A 20,339-nucleotide genomic window follows, 5' to 3' on the forward strand; every position below is an offset into this window, starting at 1 on the left:
GATCTTCATGACCCAGATAATGACGATGGTGTGATCACTGACCTAGAGCCAGACATCCTGGAATGTGAAGTCAAGTGGGCCTTAGAAAGCATCACTACAAACAAAGCTAGTGGAGGTGATGGAATTCCAGTTGAGCTATTCCAAATCCTGAAAGATGATGCTGTGCAAGTGCTGCACTCAATATGCCAGCAAATTTGGAAAATTCAGCAGTGGCCATAGGACTGGGAAATGTCAGTCTTCATTCCAATCCCAAAGAAAGGCAATGCCAAAGAATGCTCAAACTACCGCACAATTGCACTCATCTCACACGCTAGTAAAGTAATGCTCAAAATTCTCCAAGCCAGGCTTCAGCAATATGTGAACCGTGAACTTCCTGATGTTCAAGCTGGTTTTAGAAAAGGCAGAAGAACCAGAGATCAAATTGCCAACATCTGCTGGATCATGGAAAAAGCAAGAGAGTTCCAGAAAAACATCTATTTCTGCTTTATTGACTATGCCAAAGCCTTTGACTGTGTGGATCACAATAAACTGTGGAAAATTCTGAAAGAGATGGGAATACCAGACCACCTGACCTGCCTCTTGAGAAATTTGTATGCAGGTCAGGAAGCAACAGTTAGAACTGGACATGGAACAACAGACTGGTTCCAAATAGGAAAAGGAGTACATCAAGGTTGTATATTGTCACCCTGCTTATTTAACTTGTATGCAGAGTACATCATGAGAAATGCTGGACTGGAAGAAACAAGCTGGAATCAGATTGCCGGGAGAAATATCAATAACCTCAGATATGCAGATGACACCACCCTTATGGCAGAAAGTGAAGAGGAACTCAAAAGCCTCTTGATGAAAGTGAAAGTGGAGAGTGAAAAAGTTGGCTTAAAGCTCAACATTCAGAAGACGAAGATCATGGCATCCGATCCCATCACTTCATGGGAAATAGATGGGGAAACAGTGTCAGACTTTATTTTTGGGGGGCTCCAAAATCACTGCAGATGGTGACTGCAGCCATGAAATTAAAAGATGCTTACTCCTTGGAAGGAAAGTTATGACCAACCTAGATAGCATATTCAAAAGCAGAGACATTACTTTGCCAACAAAGGTCTGTCTAGTCAAGGCTATGGTTTTTCCTGTGGTCATGTATGGATGTGAGAGTTGGACTGTGAAGAAGGCTGAGCGCCAAAGAATTGATGCTTTTGAACTGTGGTGTTGGAGAAGACTCTTGAGAGTCCCTTGGACTGCAAGGAGATCCAACCAGTCCATTCTGAAGGAGCTCAGCCCTGGAATTTCTTTGGAAGGAATGATGCTAAAGCTGAAACTCCAGTACTTTGGCCACCTCATGTGAAGAGTTGACTCATTGGAAAAGACTCTGATGCTGGGAGGGATTGGGGGCAAGAGGAGAAGGGGACGACAGAGGCTGAGATGGCTGGATGGCATCACTGACTCGATGGACATGAATCTGAGTGAACTCTGGGAGTTGGTGATGGACAAGGAGGCCTGGCGTGCTGCTATTCATGGGGTCACGAAGAGTTGGACATGATTGAGCAACTGATCTGATCTGATCTGATCTATATATTCAGATTAAATAAAAATTAAAAAGAAAAATGCATAAAGAACATGAGGGAATGGAACTGAAATCATCCACAAGATAGGTGACACGGCGAAGGGCCAGAGGAGGCATCCAAATGGGGCATGTGGGGTGGCGGCGGAGGGCGGTGTGCAGAGATAGGAAGTCGGTGACATGCAGGGGGCCGTCAGATAAGGAGATATACTAAGGGTAATGGGAGCCAATTTTCTCCCTGTTGAAAAGAGAGTTCCCAGTTCGAGAGAGACAAACAGAATCAGTGTTGTGGTGCTGGAGTGGAACTAGAGTTTTCAGTTGGAAACTCATAGTCTTCTAATAGATGATAGCCGATGATGATGATAGACAGGTGCAGAAATAGTGATAATATGTATGTAAATGTATGTCTATATACATACATAAGAATGTAAATATACATATGTGTGTATGTGTATATTTATAGACACACAGCCCTAAGACAGCCTGGGAGTAGACAGACTCCAGCAGCGATAAGCACACTTCCTGCCAAGATATTGGCTTCTACTGTTCGTTACAAAAAGGAGCCCAGGATCCTTGGAGAAATGGCTGATTCCAGGGCTGGAGCAGGGAAAGCACTATCCGAATCCGGAACACCTCCTGCTAACAAGGCTAGTTCAGTTCAGTTCAGTTCAGTCGCTCGTGTCCGACTCTGTGCGACCCCATAGACGGCAGCCCACCAGGCTCCTGGGATTCTCCAGGCAAGAACACTGGAGTGGGTTGCCATTTCCTTCTCCAGTGGCTACAAGGCTGGGGAAGTGCTTAAAGAATGGTGCCAACAGGTGAAAAGGGCAAGAAACTAACAAAAATAAATTAGTAATTGACAGCTTGATGAGCAATGGGATAGTTACATGGTTTCAAAGTGCCTCCCCTCAAACAATTATCAATGGCAAAGGGGAGAAAAAGTAACTTCACAGACATTCATTGTCACACATAATCTCTTCAAGTGATGGAAGTAAGCACCACCATCCTCACCACAAGGAAAAAAATGTTATAGCCATGTGAGGGGAGGGGTGTTAACTTACTGTAGTGATCATTTTATAATATATGGATGTATCAAATCATTCTGTTGTACACCTTTAACTTCAGTTCAGTCACTCAGTTGTGTCCGACTCTTTGCAACCCCATGGACTGCAGCACGCCAGGCTTCCTTGTCCATCACCAACTTCCGGAGCTTACTCAAACTCATGTCCATTGAGTCAGTGATGCCATCCAACCATCTCGTCCTCTGTCATCCCCTTCTCCTCCCACCTTCAATCTTTCCCAGCATCAGGGTCTTTTCCAATGAGTCAGCTCTTCGCATCAGGTGGCCAAAGTATTGGAGCTTCAGCTTCAGCATCAGTCCTTGCAATGAATATTCAGGGTTGATTTCCTTTAGGATTGACTGGTTGGATCTCCTTGCAGTCCAAGGGACTCTTAAGAGTCTTGTCCAACACCACAGTTCAAAAGCATCAAACCTTTAACTTATACAATGCCATCCATCAATTATTTCTCGGTAAAAGTGGGGGCAAGGGCAGGGAGTAAATACCATCAACCATAGGACAAAGAAAAGAACACAGCGTCACTACCGTGATTTCTCTGCATGGTGTGAAGAGGCATGACCTGACTCTAACTACAAGGAAACAAGAGACAAACCCAAGGTGAAGGATATGCTACAAAACAGCTGGCCTGTCAACCTCAAGAGAGTCAAGGTCATGAGAATGGAGAAAAGACTGAGGAGCTGTTCTAGATTAAAGGAGACTAAAGAGACATGGCAGCTAAATACAGCATGTGCTCTGAACTGCATCCTCATACTGGACGTTATTAGGACATCTGGTGAAACCTGAGTGGGTCCGAGGGCCTGGCAGTAATGCAGAATGTTAATTTCCTAATTTTGATGGTTAAATGGTGGTTATATAGAAAATGTCCTGTTTGTAGGAACTATACATCAAAGTATCAAGGGGTGATCAGGCAATAGGTCAACAATCAATTCTCAAATAATTCAGGGAGGAAAAATGTTCTTTTACCATATTGGTAACTTTTCTATAAATGTGAGATCTTTTTTCAAAGTAAAAAATGCTATAAATTCATGCATGGAACAACCCACTCCAGTCTTCTTGCCTGGAGAATCCCAGGGAGGCTAGTGGGCTTCCGTCTGTGGGATCACACAGAGTCAGACACGACTGAAGTGACTTAGCAGCAGCAGCAGGTATTTAGAGGGAGGGCCTTGAGGAGGTGATTAGGTCCCTTTAGGAATGAGATTAGCACCTGTGAGGACCCAGACTCTAGGAATCAGGACCTCACCAGACACCAGATCTGCCGGCAACTTGAACTTCTCAGCATCCAGAACTGTGAGAGAGAGATTTCTCCTGTTTAGAGGTCACTCAGCCTATGGTATTCTGTTATGGCAACCAAACCGACCAAGACAGAAAGTATTTTTAAAACAGAAAAAAAAAAAAAAGAGAGAGAGAGTTAAGAAATGGAATCAGAACTAGGACTGAATATGACTACCAGGAATTAAAGCACATACTCATAGCATTTCCTATGACTCAGCAAGGAACTCCTGGGTATATGCCCAGCTGAAATATGCACACATGCTCACCAAAAGACATGTATTCTAGAATGTTCACCACAGCCTCAATCCTGAAGACCTAAAAGCTGGAAACAACCCCAATGTCCCTCAGCAATAAAATGGGTAAAGACGTCGTGATATTTGGTGTCCATGCAGTAATGAAAAGGAACAAACGCCAATACACACAGAAACTTGGATCAATGTTGCAGATACAATACAGAAAGGAGTCAGACACTGGGGCTTCCCTGGTGGCTCAGCCACAGAGAAAGAATCCACCTGCCAATGCAGGAGACAGCGGTTTGGTGTCTGATCCAGGAAAATACTAGTTGCCGAGGACCAGCTAAGCCCGTGCACCACAAGAGCTTGGCCACAAGAGAAGCCACCACAGTAAGAAGCCCGCACATCGCAACTTGAGAGTAGCCCCCGCTCGCCACAACTAGAGAAAAGCCCGCACAGCAACCAAGACCCAGCACAGCCAAAAATAAATGAACAAATTGCTTAAGAAAGAAATCACACACACACACACACACACACAGAAAGAAGTCAGACACAAAAGAAGGCATATTGTGTGATCCCGTTTATATGAAGTGCAGAAGCAGGCAAAATTAGCGTTTGCTGTTAGAGAGCAGGACGATGATTGCCCACAGGTGGCGGAGGTGACGGGCGTTCTGGGCAAGCCGTCTGGGGGTCTCCATGCTGGTCACACATGGGTCCGCACGGGGAAAGCCCACTGAGCTGCGAACCTGTGTCGTGTGTACTTTCCCGTATGTGTATATTTCACTAGGAAGAAAAGACACGAGACGATGAGATGCATGAATAAGGATAGATATTAACCACATTAGGTGGGGGTGGGGGGGGAGGTGTGCGTTGAGAAGTGGGTAGAATGGATGCGGGGAAGCCAGGATGGAGGCAGAAAATGAAACACAATGCCCTGCAGAGCTGGAAGGGACTGACGGCAATCTCACCCCAAGAACCGGGAAGCGTGACTAGCTAATGTGCTACACCGGAGTTTGAAGACGAAAGGAAAAAAAGACATCACCTGTGTGTCCCTCCCCAACCGGCAAGCGATCTTGATGACTGGCCCCACTTGGCATGAGAGGCCTGAGGCCTGGCTTGCGTAAGGCGGCCCGGGCGGCCCGACTCCTCGCCCAATTCTGTCTCCTCCACAGCCTACTGACCCCCACCCACTGGTCTCTCCGGGGGGCTCACCTCCTCCCCGGCCACCTCCCACCTCCAGGGCTCCGCAGGCCAGGGCCCGTGGGGCAGGAGTCTGGGGACAGCTACAAAAGTCAAAGCTCGCCCGCCCAGCTCCGTGGCCTACGGACTCACCTCGCAGAGACCCCAGCCAGGCCGGCCCCGGGCGGGCTGGCTGAAGTGCCTTTCGGCCCTGGCGGACCACAGGTTCAGTGGGGCAGGCAGGGGCGGCCGCTCGGGGCAGAGGGGTTGTTTGGGGTGGTGTGGGGTGTCTGGCCCCAGCGCAGCTGCCGGCAGGCTCTGTGAGCTGCAGCGGGGGGCTGGCCCTCTCCGTTTCCAAACAGAGGGCCTCCCAGTGGCTCATGTGAGGACAGCGTGGAGCCGCTCTCCGTTTCCAAACAGAGGGCCTCCCGGTGGCTCATGTGAGGACAGCGTGGAGCCGGGTGTGAGCTCACTGGGTTCAGTGGAAGAGACTCCGTCCATTCCCAGGTCCCGATTCAAGCCTGTCCGAACAGGCGCTGAGGTTCAGAGTCTCAGGGGAGGCACCTGAGGCTGGGAGAACACTTTCCTGACCGATTCCTTCATGTGTTACTTCCGCAACTGAAACGAATCGAAAGAAACCCTGCCACCCCATTGTCTGCTGTTCAGTCGCTAAGTCATATCCAACATTTTTTGTGACCCCATGGACAGTAGCCTCGCCAGGCTCCTCTATTCATAGGATTTCCCAGGCAAGAATACTGGAGTGGGTTGCCATTTCCTTCTCCAGGGGATCTTCCTGTCTCAGGGATTGAACCCCTGTCTCTGGCATTAGCAGGGATTCTTTACCACTGAACCACTTAAGAAGCCCCACAATTTAGGAAAGTGCAGTTTATTCTATTCCAGTTATAAACCAATAAAGCTGTTAAGAGAGAAAATGGTTCCACATAAAAATCTGGATCTCCCATTTCTTTGGGAAAATCAACCAACGCTATATTGACACGACCATCTCCCACTTTCCGTGTCTTGGTAGGGGCAAGCTTGCCGCCGTAGCACCTGAAATTGGGGAACAATTAAGTCCATGCCTACCGAAACACTGGCTGGGTCACGGACCCATCCAAGACCACAGAGAATCCCCCACATTGCACGGAGATTATTCTTTCTAAGCAAAGAGCAACCTCCTGCTTTGAGATCATGTGCAATAGAATGTTCTCAGACAAGGAAACACTGGGGCATCACTAAGAAATTCAAGAAATGCAGGTCACAAACAGCCCACACAGGTTGATTCCGTTTTGGCAAACGTATCAGTTAGAAATAGATTCAGCTGCTGGTAATGGGAGGCCAAAATGTCAGGGACCTCAATAAGCACAGATTTATTTTCCAATCATGTAAACAAGTCCAGAGCGAGGCAGGCAAGGACTGGTGTGGCTGCTGTGTTACCATCAAGAACCCAGATGTCTTTTATCTTTTGGTTTCACCACTCTCAGTGTGTGTCTCCCAGGCTTCAATGTTTGCCTCGTGTTCAAAGTGGTCCTTGAAGCTCCAGCTATCACATCTGAGTTCTAGGCAGGAAGCAGAAAGAAATGGGAGTTGGAGGTAAAAGGGGAGGTGTCTCAAAGCTGAGTCAGCCCACTTTAAGTCTTCCTGGAAACCCCACCCACGATCTCTGTTTATATCTTATTGGTCATCCCTAACTGCAAAAGAAGCTGGGAAATGTAGTCTTAGTAAGGCCACTTGCCCCTAGCAATAGAGAGGTCCCACTGTTAAGGAAGAAAGGGAGGCGGTGCACATCAAACAGACATTTGCTATATTGAAGAAACAATACACAGAACAAAAATTCTGGAAGAAAATAACTGCTGTGTACAGAAGTCTCTATCTACAATCACCCTGCACAAATTAACCTGTTAAAACTTTACAAAATGCTATAAAGAATATTACCCTCTTGTGACAGATGGGGAAACAGACACAGCGAGATACAGTCACTTGCTCCAAGTCACACAACCAGGAAACCATGATTTTGGAACTAGCATGTTGTTGTTGTTGTTCAGTCGCAAAGTCAAATCCGACTCTTTGTGACCCCATGGACTGCAGCACGCCAGGCTCCTCTGTCCTCCACTCTCCCACAGCTTGTTCAGATTCATGTCCATTGAGTCAGTGATGCCATCCAATCATCTCATCCTCTGCCACCCCCTTCTCCTTTTGCCTCCAGTTTTTTCCAGCATCAAGGTCTTTTCCAGTGAGTTGACTCTTGGTCTCAGATGGCCAAAGTATTGGAGCTTCAGCTTCAGCACCTGTCCTTCCAATTAATATTCAGGGTTGATTTCCTTTAAGATTGACTGGTTAGTCAATTGATCGACTCCTTGCAGCCCAAGGGACTCTTAAGAGTCTTCACCAGTACCACAATTTGAAAGCATCAGTTCTTCAGTGCTCAGCCTTCTTAATGGTCCTAATCTCACATCCATACATGACCATTGGAAAAACCATAGCTTTGACTAGACGGATGTTTGTCAGCTGGGTGGTATCTCTGCTTTTTAAAAGACAGTCTAGATTTCTCATAGCTTTTCTTCCAAGGAGCAAGCATCTTTTAATTTCATGGCTGCTGTCACCTCCACAGTGATTTTGGAGCCCAAGAAAATAAAGTCTGTCACTGCTTCCACTTTTTCCCCTTCTATTTGCCATGAAATGATGGGACCAGAAGCCATGACATTAGGTTTCTTAATGTTGAATTTCAAGCCAGCTTTTTCACTCTTCTCTTTCACCCTCATCAAGAGGCTCTTTAGTTCCTCTTCACTTTCTCCCATAAGAGTGGTGTCATCTGCATACCTGAGATTGTTGATATTTCTCCCCACCATCTTGATTCCAGCTGTGATTTATCCAGTCTGGCATTTTGCATGATATACTCTGCACATAAGTTAAATGAGCAGGGCAACAAAATACTGTCTTGTCACACTCCTTTCCCAATTTCCAACCAGTCAGTTGTTCCATGTCCAGTTCTAACTTCTGCTTCTTGACCTGCATACATGTTTTTCAGGAGACAGGTAAGGGAGTCTGGGATTCCCTGGTGGCTCAGACAGTAAAGCATCTGCCTGCAATGCAGGAGACCTGGGTTCAAGCCCTGGGTCAGGAAGATCCCCTGGAGAATGGAAATGGCACCCCACTCCAGTACTCTTGCCTGGAAAATCCCATGGACAGAGGAGCCTGGCAGGCTACAGTCCGTGAGGTTGCAAAGAGTTGGACACGACTGAATGACTTCACAAGAGGGTCTGGTACTCCAAACTAGAATACAGGGGCCAAATTCTAGCATCTGGGCTCTTCACCCACCGAGACGGTAATGATGTTATAAATAACATCATTGTTATTGTTAGTGATGATGGCTATTTCTGACTGTGTGCTGGCACCGTTCTAAATATGCTGCATGGATTAACTCATTTAACTCTCGCCACAACTTTACGTGACAGGTGCTATTATTATTCCGTTCTATAAACAAGAAAACAGAGGCTCAGAGAGGTAAACTAAATCCCCCAAGGCCACACAGCAAGTGTCAAGAGGGTCTGTATTTCTGGGTAGGAGAATGACGGGTGCTTTGTATTCCCTTCTCCTACTGATACTCTGTGTGCTCCAACCCTCCTACCACGATCATATGCTACTTAGGAAATCAAGTAAGAAAACACTCCTCCTGGAGTCCAGCTCTCGCCTCCCCTCTGACCGCCTACTGCCCCCCCAGGCCGCTGGGAGGCCTGCCCACCCCCCGCCATCAGCGCCCTCTCCCCTGCTCTCACCGCTTCCCAGAGAACTCTCCCTCTCTTGGCTGCCTGCCTCCGCTCCTCCCAAGCCCCACTCCTGGCATGGCCTTCCCCTCATTCCTGCCTGCTGAACAGCTCCCAGTGGCTTCAGGCCCTGGGTCAGAGGCTCCACACCAGCAAGGTCTCCCGGGCCCCGGCACACAGCCTCCGTGCGCCCTTCACCCACTGCACGTTGCCTCACCCAGAGGCCGAGGGACATGTCTCATTCCACCAACAAACTTGTCAAGAGCTTTCCAGGTGCCAGGCCCTGACGGGAACATCTAGCTGTTCATCCCCAGACAAGCCCTCTGAGCCTCACTCCACGGCACTGCGTGAGGGACCCAGCCACCCCCGTCTCCCCCGCCCCACCACACCCCTGGCTACCTCCACGCCAGCCATACAGGCTTGTCACTGTTTCCCTAACACACTGAGCTTGGTCGTGTCTCAGGGCCTTCGCACCTGCCGCTCCTTCTGCCTGGAATGCCCTGTAAACAGTCTCCCCGGTCACCCTCTACCACTTTCCCCCAGGTCTTCATCGTGCTCTGAAATTAGCCTGCTAACCCATCAACCAGCTCCCCCAGCAGAAGGTCAGCCCCAGGGGCACAGGACCTGCCTTGGGCTCACTGGGGGCTGGCTGAGTACATGAACCACACTGGTACTACTCTCTGTTCATGGGGGAGGAGGCCCCAGCCCACAATGGTTGAGCATCTTGCAGGAGGTCACCCAGCAAATAAGGGACAAAACTTGGAGGCTTTTTTCTCACCCTGCCTCTTACTCAAAGATGGGCTAGAGAGTACAAAACCGAGGTCTGCCCATCTGTTCCCCCACATACAGCAAATAACTCACCACAAAGTGGCTTAGCCTGGGTCTCAGACAGACATGGATTCAAATTCTAACTTCACTGCTTTTGGGCAAGTGATGTCCCTTCTCAAAGCGTCAGCTCCCCACTCTTTGACGTAGGACTCCTACCTCTTGGCCTCAGTAGGCACCTGGGAGGGGCTCCAACTCCAGTAGGCTGGAGCCTCAGGAACCCCCCGATTCCCCAGCCCTCTCTAGCCCCCATCACCCCACTATACGTGGCCATGGTCAGTACAAGGTTGAAAACCCCTAAGGAGGGGCGGCTAGCAAACTAGCCAGCTGGGGCCACTGGGACTCCACCACTGGTCATCCAGGTGGTCAGCCAGGCTGAGAGAAGACTAAGTTTGTGGGGGGGGGCAGGTGTCAGGAGAAGAAAAGAGCAGAGGAAAGCTTTGGGGCAGGGAGAGGGAAGCAGGAGACTTCATGCTATCACTTCCCAGCCACAGGGCCAGTGCCTTCGCCTCTCTGGGCCTGTTTGTCCAACCAGAGAAGGGGTTGTTAAGCAGCACCCGAGTCATTGGATTAGCGCAGATAAAAGGCACAGGTGGTGATGCCTGGAGTAGGGCGAGGGCTCTGAAAACCGAGGCTCTTCCCGCCCCCCATGCCCCACCTGACCCTGGCCTCTGCGGATGCGTCCTCCCAGGAGAGGCCTTCCCGGATGCCCCCACGCCGCCCTGCCCTACCTGCCTTCCCTCTGAGCCCTTGTCCCCATCTGTCATTATCTTGTCCTCGCTGTCTGCCGCCCGTCCCCAAAACTCATCATCTCCGTTTTGGGAATGTGTCCCCAGCACCCAGCATAAGGCCTGGCACAGAGCAGGTGCTCAATAAATGCTTAAGGAATAAGTGAAAAAAATAAAAATAAAACTGGTGTCTCAGAAACAGGGACAAAACAGTCCCAGAGAAGTCTAGATAGGATTTAGGGGGAGGACACATTCCTTAGGTGTTTAGATGGGGAAGTCCCCCTTCCCTTTCCCATCCTGACTGTCACGATCCTTAGCTGTGCAACCTTGGACAGGTCACCTCCCCTCTCTGAGCCAGCTTGATTGGCAGGAAAATGCCAGTAACAAAAGCCAGGGCCTCCAAGAGGCTGATAAGCCAGTACGTGGTGAGCAGAGGGTCCGGCGCCCACCAGTGTCTCCAGCTTCAATTTCTGACACTCACTTCTATCCCTGGTAAAAATCGCCCGGCTGTGGGGCAACTGCCTAAGATTACAAGGCACCAGTGTATTCTGTCAACTCTCCTGTCCTAAGCAAACATTGGTGACGGTTTCCAGCTAGCCTCAGTGGTCAACCCCACTAAATGGGTCTGTGGTTAACGTGACCAGGCAGCTGGGAGAAACCAGCAAATCCATCTGTGCGTACGTCTTGCTCACTCTAAGTACGAGTGTGCACCCACTGTGATTCCCGCTCTTTGAGGCACACCCCTGGCCTCCTCCTGCTTCACCCCATCCTGTTCTCTCTGTCTCTCTCGTTTCCCAGCTTTTGAACAGACCCTCCCTCTTCCCTGTGAGCCTGCAGCCTGGCGATGCACACGCATACAGTGGGTGTCCCCCATTTATGACATCCCCAAGTCCTCTGGGCACAGCTCTGTCCACAGTGCCCTCATGTGCCGCCTGGAGCACCATCAGAGCCCTCAACCTGTTAACTGTTTCTCCAAGCCCTCTTCAAGGGCCGTCAGATGGCTCGGGTTTAAATTCCTTTAATGCTGCTTCCGAACTGTGAAACCATAAGCAAGTCACTAAACTCTGGCATTCGAGGTGCATGAGCTGGGGGGCAAGGATTCCTCCAGGCAGGGCCCAGGACTTGGGTGGGGGCTGAGGTTACCAACCAGGCTTTCAGCCCCAAGCTTTCCCCAGAGACTTCGGAGCCGAACTTGGCTAACTGGCTCCACCCTTGTTCTTCCTGAGCAGTAACCCCGCTACCATAGGCCTGAGTTTACTTTTGTCAAACCAGTGTAGCCCCTTCCCCGGGTGCTTGTGTCAATGATAGGAGGGTCTGAGTGTGTGAACAGTGACACTCCACACTCGCTGTGCAGCAGCGCTCAGGAAACAGGAGCTTGGGGCCACTCTCTGCCCAGACTTCTTGCCTCTCACCTCCTTTGCATCCTCTGGTGACAAAAAATGGGTGAGAAGTGGCAGTAACCAGCCAACTCTTCACGAATGAAAGAGCGAGGATTGGAGAGGTTCCCTCCTAAATGGCGACTTCCTCCCCCCACCCCCCGAGCCAAAGACTGAGCTACCTCATTCCCGAGGTCAGCCCCCCACCCACTCTGCCCCTCAGCAGGTAAATCCCAGAGGCAGGAGCTGACGTGCTGGTGCTGGTACTGAGCGGACTTTGACACTGCGGCTTCCCATCAGTCTTCCGGCTGCCCAGGGCCTAAGTTACGTGTGCCCAGTGCCCAGGCGACAAGCGGGGCTAGGGAGGTGGCGTTTGCTTTGGTCCTTGGCTCCGTAACGGTGGGGGCTGAGTGTCTGTTTCCCACAGGCTTCCACGGGGAGGGGGGGAAACATCCAGGCACCCAAAGGGCAATGGAGAGGAAGCACATTGCCCCTTCTCAAACCACGGTATCACCAACTGCTCCTGAGATCCCAGGTCCTCAGCAAACTCATCTACAAAGCCCCCCTATTCCACCCTCCCTCAACCCCTGAATTCCTAAAGCAGGGCTCCCCCCACAAACATATTTCTCACCCTTACGGGTGTGACAGCCAAAAGGCAGATTCACAGCTCTGAAAGCAGGCCATGTAATGGTAGCAACCTCTTTGAAGGTGGCTGTGAGATTTAAATGAGATGGGCAGGTCCAGGGCTTACTGGACACTGGCCCCTGGCGAGCGCTGGCCACACTCGCGCTGCACTGAAGATTCAAGTGCCAAATGCCAGGAGCCTCCCAGCGAAAAATAATAACAAGAGCAAACGCTTATATAACACCTCCTGCATGCCAGGCACCGTGGGACGCTGTACGGGTATCCACAAACCCCTCCGTCTACATCCTCAACTCTCAGGAATGCCATCCAGGGCTGGAACGGGGGGTGGAGGAGCCATGCAAAGGGGCAGGCAGGAGTGTAGCAGGGGGCAGGGAAGACGCAGCCTTGCCCGGGGCCATTTCTGTCACAGGGAATCAGGGACGGCAGTCCTGGGTTCACACCTGGGCTCAGCGTCCTTGAGCAGGTAAGCCTGGGCCTCAGTGTCCACCGTAGGTACAAGCAGGACAGGTGGTGCTAGGAAAAGGAGTGAACGTATAGGAACCCTTCCCCCGCCTCCCCAACAGAGCCCGATTCTGGATTCTCCCCTCCCTCTGGCCAGAACACACAAACACAAGCTCACCCACACACCCAGGCTACTCTCTTAAAAATATACATACGCACACACACTATTTTCTAAACACCCTGCCCGGCTTCACTTTCGAAATAGTCTGCTCCGACTTGGGTTCAGTAGGACCAAGACCTGTACCCCTTCTCTTTCAGAGTCACAGTCCCGTGGACTGGGTCCCCAAGCACTGTGCAGAGATCAGAACCCGCCAAGCCCCTCCAAACCCAAGCCCTGCACTCAGGACCAGCCGGAGGCCCTGCAGGCCCTCCCCAAGCAGGGCTCCTAGTCACTCCTCCCCAGCACTCAGCGGGACTGAGTCACCCTGAAAGCCTGACCCAGCACTCCTCTGCCCCTCCCCCGAGCCAGGCCTGATACCCCGATCTCCAAGCACAGGCCCTGGGGGTGGGGCTGGGGGGCGGGAGTAGCAGAGGAGAATAAGCAGCTGCAACACCCCCACCCAACCACCTAAAATGCCAAAAATAATAGCAGCGCTCTCTCTCTCTCTCACACACACACAACAACAACAACAACCCCACACAACAGAAAGGCAAATATAAATCCAAAATAAAGGGGAAGAAAAAAAAAAAAAAAAAGCCAACTACTGCCCCCAAAAGGCTTTTTAAACAATCTCAAAAAAAAAAAAAAACAAAACAAAAGTTTATTAAAAGTGTTCTTAATGCTCGAAACGGAAAAGATTCCCAAATATACAGATGCCTCTTTTCTCATAGAAATAGATTATTTTTTATGATACAAAAAAAAGGCCAAAAAAAAAAAAACCAACAAAAACAAAAAACAACATCAACAGCAACAACCCCGTAGGAACATCTTTAAGCGATTACTCAGGGCCCGGCTGACAGTTACACGTGGGTTGCGTCAGTCCCGTGTACACACGCGTTCAGCCATGTTTAAACCGATTGCATCAACTTCGAAACCGGCCCGCCCGCCGGCGCCCGGAGAGGGGGGTGGGCAGGAGGAGAGGCAAGAGTTTATCATTCATCTGTACACATAGACATCTCTTCTTTAAATAACACCGCGGGCGGGCGCCCCGTCTGCACGTGCGGCTGGTGTGGACAAAAATATAGATAGATATATATAATAAAATATTAAAATTACCGACGCGCTCCCCGCGCTGCCCAGTGCCCCAGTGCCAAAGTTCTGCCGGCGCCGCCAGGGGCGCGGGCGGGCGCGCGGGCGCTCCCCGGAGTCTCGGCGGCCGCGGCGCGCCCGGCAGCGCGGGGACCGGCCGGCCGGCCGCGGGGGACGCGCGCGGGGGCCGCGCTAGCAGTGGCCGGAGGAGGCGAGCAGAGGCTCGGGCAGCTGCTTGAACAAGTTCCGCAGGGTGCTGAGCTCGCGCGACAGTTGCTCCACCTTCTTCTGGAGCCGCTCGTTCTCGGCCGTGAGCTCCAGGACCTTGTGCTGCGTCTCCAGGTTGCGCATCTTGGCCTTGTCGCGGCTCTTGCGCACCGCGATGTTGTTGCGCTCCCGCCGGATCTTGTACTCGTCGCTGTGCTTGTCCACCGTCTTCTTGGCCTTGCTCTTGACCTGCGAGGGCGCCGGCGCCGCCCCCGCGTAACAGGCGGCGGCGGCCGGGGTCGCCTTGGCGTCGGCGGGGCTTGGCGTGCCGGGCGGGCTGGACGACGAGGACGTGGACAGGCTCCCGCTGCTGCCGCTCGGCACCGCCTGGTAGCCGAGGTAGGCGCGCAGCGCGTACGGGAAGCCGGCCGCCATGCCCGCGGCGCCGCCGCCCGGAGCTCCGGCCTCCTCCTTCCGCTTGCAGTCCGCGGGCTCGAAGCCCGGCTCCGCCTTGAGCTCGGCCGGCGGCGGCGGCGGCGGCGGCGGCGGGTGCAGGGGCGCGAAGCAGCCCGGGTGCAGCGCTCCCTTGGCGGCCCCCAGGCGGCCCAGGCTCACGTAGCCGTACTCGGCCGCCTTCTTGCAGTTCTTGCCCCCGTAGTCGTCGGAGAAGAGGTCGGAGAGGAAGTCGTGGTGCTGCCCGGAGGAGGCGGGCGCGGGGGCGGGCGCGGGCGGAGCCGCCTCGAAGGTGTCCGAGGCCGTGGTGGGTGCCGGGGCCTGCGGCGCGCCCAGCGGCTCCAGGTAGGGGCTGAAGTCGATGGCGCGCTCGTGCTCTCCGATGCTACCCAGCTCGCCGGCGGGGGGGCGCGGCCCGGGTCTGGCCGCCGGGGGCGCCGCGGGGGCCGCCTTGCCGCCGTACGCAGCAGCCAAGCAGTCCGCCTCGTAGTAGAAGTTGGCCACTTCCATGGATTTAAAGGCGGGCGGCGGCGGCGGCAGGGGGAGACATGCTGGGTCCCAGGCCACCAGGCGTTGCATGAACGCGGGTGCCCGGGGAGGGGGCCTGGGGCTGCCCGCGCCGGCCGGCCCGCAGGTGGCGCGGCCTCCCGGCTCCGAACAGTCGCTGCTGTGTCGCCGCCGCCGCTGCTGCCGCCGCCGCCGCTGCTCCGGGGTGGCCGCTATCAGTGCAGGGGGCTGCCGGCCGGACCCTCGGGTGGGTCCCCTTCCCGGTCTCGTGCGCGGCTCTGACTCGCTAAAGTTTCTCCCGAGCCCGTTTATTTATAAAGGCGGGCCATAGCAACGGCTGCGTCACGCCCGGCGGCGGCCCCTCCCTCCCCGGGCACGCAGAGGACACGCCGCGGCCGCCCGGGACCCCCGGACGGGCGCCGGCGGGCCGGGCTGGAGACCCGAAGCGCGCCCCCGGGGGTCCCCCGGCCTGCGGGGCCGGGGGGAGAGGCCTCGGCCCCCCCTCCCAGCCCACTCCCACCCGGCGGCCCCGAGATGGCGAGCGCGGAGAGGCGCGAGCCCGCCCCCGGACCGCCCCCTCTGGGCCGGCCGCCGGACGAGAAGGGAGGGGGAGCCCCGGGAGGGGGCCGGGCGGCCGTCTGCTCCCACCCCGAACGCGGCCGCCGCCCGCCCCCTGCTGGAGGAGGCGCTGGCCTTCGGGAGCCGCGGCCGCCGGGCCTGGCTCTCCAGGGAAGGGACGCGCCCCCCTCCCCCCAGCCAGGGATGCTGGAGACCCCAACACCTCCCAGCTCGGACTCCCGGAGGGGTGAGCCGCCTCCACAGCCCTTCCCCGAGTGCGGCATCGCCCCTAAACTGGCACCCCTCCCCAGATCTGGACAGGAGGGTCTGTCAGGCCTGCGGTGACTCCCCTTCTGAAACAGGAAGACCTGGGGTTGGGGGCTTGGGGAGATGCAAGCGAGGGGGCAAGCGCCCCTCCCCCGGCCCCGCCCCCCGCACCTGCCCGCCCCCTCGAACCACACCTGGGTCTTCTCCAGCCCCACCCTGCGCTGACCTGCGGCCTTCTCCCCGGAGGGTAGAACAGGGGTGGGGTGCCCCCCGACCACACGCTGTGTGACCTTGGGCTAGTCACTTGGCTTCTCCAAGTGTCAGTCTGCGACGGTGTCCTTCCTGTTTTCTTTATTAGTTGTATTAACTGTCTCCAACGCAGACTCCCAAACGCTCACCACTCTGGGACGCACATCAGAAAGAAAGGCCTCCTCCCAGGGTACAAAGAGGCCCAGAGGCCCACAGCACACCCAAGATCACACAGGTTCATGTTCCCCACTGTTCTCAAAAGAAAAGCCCTTATCCGGGCACCCTCAGAGCTGTTTGTCACCCCCCTCCCAAAGCACCTGTATCTGAGGCTCGTGGGTGGGGGTCCAGGCAGGACCGGGGTGGGGCGGGGGAGGAGTGGCATGCAGAAGAGAGGAAGGAGTTCTTCTCTTTCAGCAGGCCCCTGCTGTGCGGTGAGAGGGGTCTGGACCCAGAGCTTGCTTTTTCACCCTGCCAGGAGGATGCCCTCGCGGCCCCTGGTTCACGGAGAGGGAGACGAGATGGCCCACCAGGATGGGAACGCAGGCCCCAGGCCCTCCCTGCTGAGTGGGTGCCAGCCGCCCCGGCCCTCTCATGCACCATTCCAAGGCCATTTCAGCAGCCCCTTGGACCTACCCCTCTGCCACTCCCAGCCCCCAGAGCCCCAGGCAGGAGCTCCCAGCCTGCCTGGTGCTGACCCCCGACCCACTGACCCCAGCCCTGGCCCTGACGGGCAGGCGGGCATTGCTCAACTTTCAGCGTTATCTGCTGAGCTGGGGTGACCTCCGCCCCGGAGAGCTGGAGAAATGACATCTCTGAGTGCCCTTGGGGGGTGGGGGGCAGGGAGGGACAGGGTGAGACACTGGCCCAGCCTGCTGGCTTTCTGGGCCTTCCCAGCAGCCTCTGGGCCAGGGAGGGACCTAAGGCCCTGGGGCCACCCAACCAGGCCTCCCGAGCTGCAAAATGGGACACTCAGAGCTGAGCTGAAGGGCCACTGCCCCCAGAGGCCCTCCCAGCCCCACCTGCCGGCGAACTTCCTTCCTAGCCCTTATCTGCAGCCACCATGATCCTCGTCTTGTCTGCCTCGGTCCCCCTGCAGACTACCCGCTCCATGAGCGCTGGCCCTCAAATACGGGAAATCGCGGGTCAGGCACGCTCAAAATTTACCAGGAACAGAATGCATTTGCATTTGCTGTTACCTCTGGACCAAGAACATGGATTCCCCAGCTCTGCCCAAGACAGCTAGCTCTGCAGGGCTCAGCCCGCAGGCGGCCTCCTCTGAAAGCCCTCCCTGACTTCCGGGAGGGATTGCTGTGTGTTTTGCTCACTGCTGTTCCCCCAGTGCCTGGAACAGCGCCTGGCACAGGAAGGGCTCAATAAATGAAGGTAGAGGAGGAGATGGTGAGGTTCCCCCCACACCCCGTTAACTGGACTGTGTGATCTCTCTGAGACTCAGCACCCGCCCCCACCTCTCGGGGTTCTGGGGAGATGCGGTGAGACACGGGGAGTCTGCAGCTAATTGAAGGATTTGTGTGTGATCTCAGGTCAGTCTTTCACCCTCCCTGAACCATATTTTAAGCCCTTTGCATATACTAACTCATTTAATCCTCCTGATCATTGTTAAGAAGCAGGTCCTATTATCATCCCCGCTTTACAGATGAGGAAACTGAGGCTGTGCAAAGCTCAGGGTTTCTGTTCAAGGTCACATCCCAGGAGGTGGAAAGGATTAACGTCTTCCTGGCCCAGCCTTCCCCTTTGGGTTTGTAATAAATCATAACAGGTGTGATGTGAGCCCCATTTTCCGAGTGAAAAAACTGAGGCTCAGAGAAGGGCGGTTGGGGGTTACACAGTGAGTCAAGGGGCCACCCAGGCCCTGGGGACCAGCCCCCAAGGACAGATTCAGTCCCATCGGGGTCTCGCCCTCACCTACCAAACACTGAGCCCCTGGCTTCCCACCCTGCTGCCCCCGACACTGGGATCAGCGGCGATTCCCACCCCAGCGCCTCTGCAGGTGTCCTGCAGGGAGGCTGCCTGCCGGGTGACGTAAGCCCTTGTTTTCACAAGGCTGGTTGCTCAACAGGCCCTGCCTGCTGCCCCGCCACTAGCGCTCAGCCTTTCCCCGAGGAGGGGGGTGATGTGACCGAACCACTATGGCCCAGAGCGCCGGAGCACGGCCCAGCGGCCCTGCAGGCGGTGAGGGCCCAGAAAGCGGGACCCACCTGTCACCTCCCACAGCGACCTCTCCCAGGTACCGGTGGCGTAGGTATCCCTAGGAACCCGGGGCGCGGAAGGGTCTCAAGGCAGCAGCCAGCGCCCAGATCCAACCCAGAGATGCGTTCAGCTTGACCCCCGCCCCGGTGATTCGCTTCAGATTTTTTTCTCTGTCTCGTTTTTTAATGACTGTGTTGCCAACATTTAACAAAATCAAGACATGTCACATCAAAATTCAAAATTCTAGCTTCACTTTTAAAACCGGAAGCTGTGGGCTGGGCCCGCATGGCTGCAAATGGTGGGCAGGAGCCAGGGGGGCGACTGGGGAAGAACAGCCCCTTTCCTGCCCCGGTCGGTGTCCTCCTCTGCCCCGAAACTGCTTTCAGAATTCCTTCTCCCGGTCTCTGCCGCTTTTCTTTAGCCCCATTTCCAGGAAGAGGAAACCAAAGGTGTCCATTGTTGCTTCTTTGACAAACAGTGGTCAAGGTGTTCTCAGCGGAGCTTAGAAGTCAGCCAGCAGGTCGAAAAATAAGGCTGACGGGGGAAGCATCAGAGAGGGTCGGGAGAGACGGTCTCTGGAGGCTCTGGAGCTGAGACGCCGTGGGACTGGCCTGTTCCTGCCCTTACCCTGCAGGCCGTGGCACTCTGGGGTCCCCTCTAGACCTCAGCCCCTCATCTGGTCAATGGGGGTACCGCCATTCCCTCTCTCGTGGGCATTCTGGGCCCACGGCACCCCCTCACACTGGCCCACCTCAGCACAAGAGAGTGAAGGACCTCCCCTGAGCCCCACAAAGCACCTGACCGTGCATGTCCCAGAAGCCTCCCAAAGCAGGCAGGCCTGCAGGCCCAGGACTGGTTAGGACTGCCCCTGGAATCACAGTGAACTGGTACAAGAGCAGAAGCCAGATCGCCCCTGATTCCTGTGTCCGATGTTTTCCCCCACCACGCCTCCTCTGCCAGACCTCACTTTCCCCATCTGCCTAGATTAGATCCCGGAGAGCTTCCAGGTCCAGTGTCCTGGGATCCAGAATTTTGGAATCGGTGCGAGACCCTCGGGGCTGCTAGTGAAACTTGTCTGAGCGCTTGCTGCCACCACGTGGCCAGCTCTGGAAATGCAGTCAGTTCAGTTCAGGTTGCTCAGTCGTGTCTGACTCTTTGCAACCCCGTGAACCGAAGCACGCCAGGCCTCCCTGTCCATCACCAACTCCCGGAGTTTACCCGAACTCATGTCTATTGAGTTGGTGATGCCATCCAGCCATCTCATCCTCTGTCGTCCCCTTCTCCTCCTGCCTTCAATCTTTCGCAGCATCAGGGTCTTTTCCGATGAGTCAGTTCTGGAAATGCAAGAGTGATTTAAATGAATCTTTGATGGAGGACCTACTTGGGCTTATGGGCACTGTGGATACTTGCTCAGTGGTCAAGAACTCGCCTCCAGTGCAGGAGACACGGGTTCAGTCCCTGGGCTAGAAAGATCCCCTAGAGAAGGAAATGGCTACCCATTCCAAATATTGCCGGGAAAATCCCATGGAGCCTGGCGGGCTACA

The 20,339-nt window shown here is 54.4% G+C and overlaps 1 protein-coding gene and 1 long non-coding RNA gene across 2 annotated transcripts; both read right to left on the reverse strand.

Moving 5' to 3' along the window:
* Window positions 1–4,707: 4,707 nt before the first annotated feature.
* LOC147360006 (uncharacterized) lies at window positions 4,708–6,103 on the reverse strand. The gene is made up of 2 exons (XR_015138905.1): window positions 5,475–6,103; window positions 4,708–4,925 (listed from the first exon to the last, which is right to left on the reverse strand). It is a non-coding gene; the product is annotated as an uncharacterized LOC147360006 (long non-coding RNA).
* Window positions 6,104–13,899: 7,796 nt separating this feature from the next.
* CEBPB (CCAAT enhancer binding protein beta) lies at window positions 13,900–15,790 on the reverse strand. Its single transcript, XM_086331389.1, has one exon. The coding sequence runs from the start codon at window positions 15,583–15,585 to the stop codon at window positions 14,539–14,541; it is 1,047 nt and encodes a 348-aa protein (XP_086187515.1). The 5' UTR covers window positions 15,586–15,790; the 3' UTR covers window positions 13,900–14,538.
* Window positions 15,791–20,339: the final 4,549 nt, after the last annotated feature.

This window comes from Bos grunniens, chromosome 13 (assembly GCF_055505025.1).
Source record: "Bos grunniens cultivar Pamir isolate PY7600 chromosome 13, Bosgru_T2T1.0, whole genome shotgun sequence".
NCBI lineage: Eukaryota > Metazoa > Chordata > Mammalia > Artiodactyla > Bovidae > Bos > Bos grunniens.

Excerpts from the sequence above, each read along its gene's own strand:
- CEBPB (XM_086331389.1), bottom strand. The coding sequence starts at position 15,585 with ATGCAACGCCTGGTGGCCTGGGACCCAGCATGTCTCCCCCTGCCGCCG.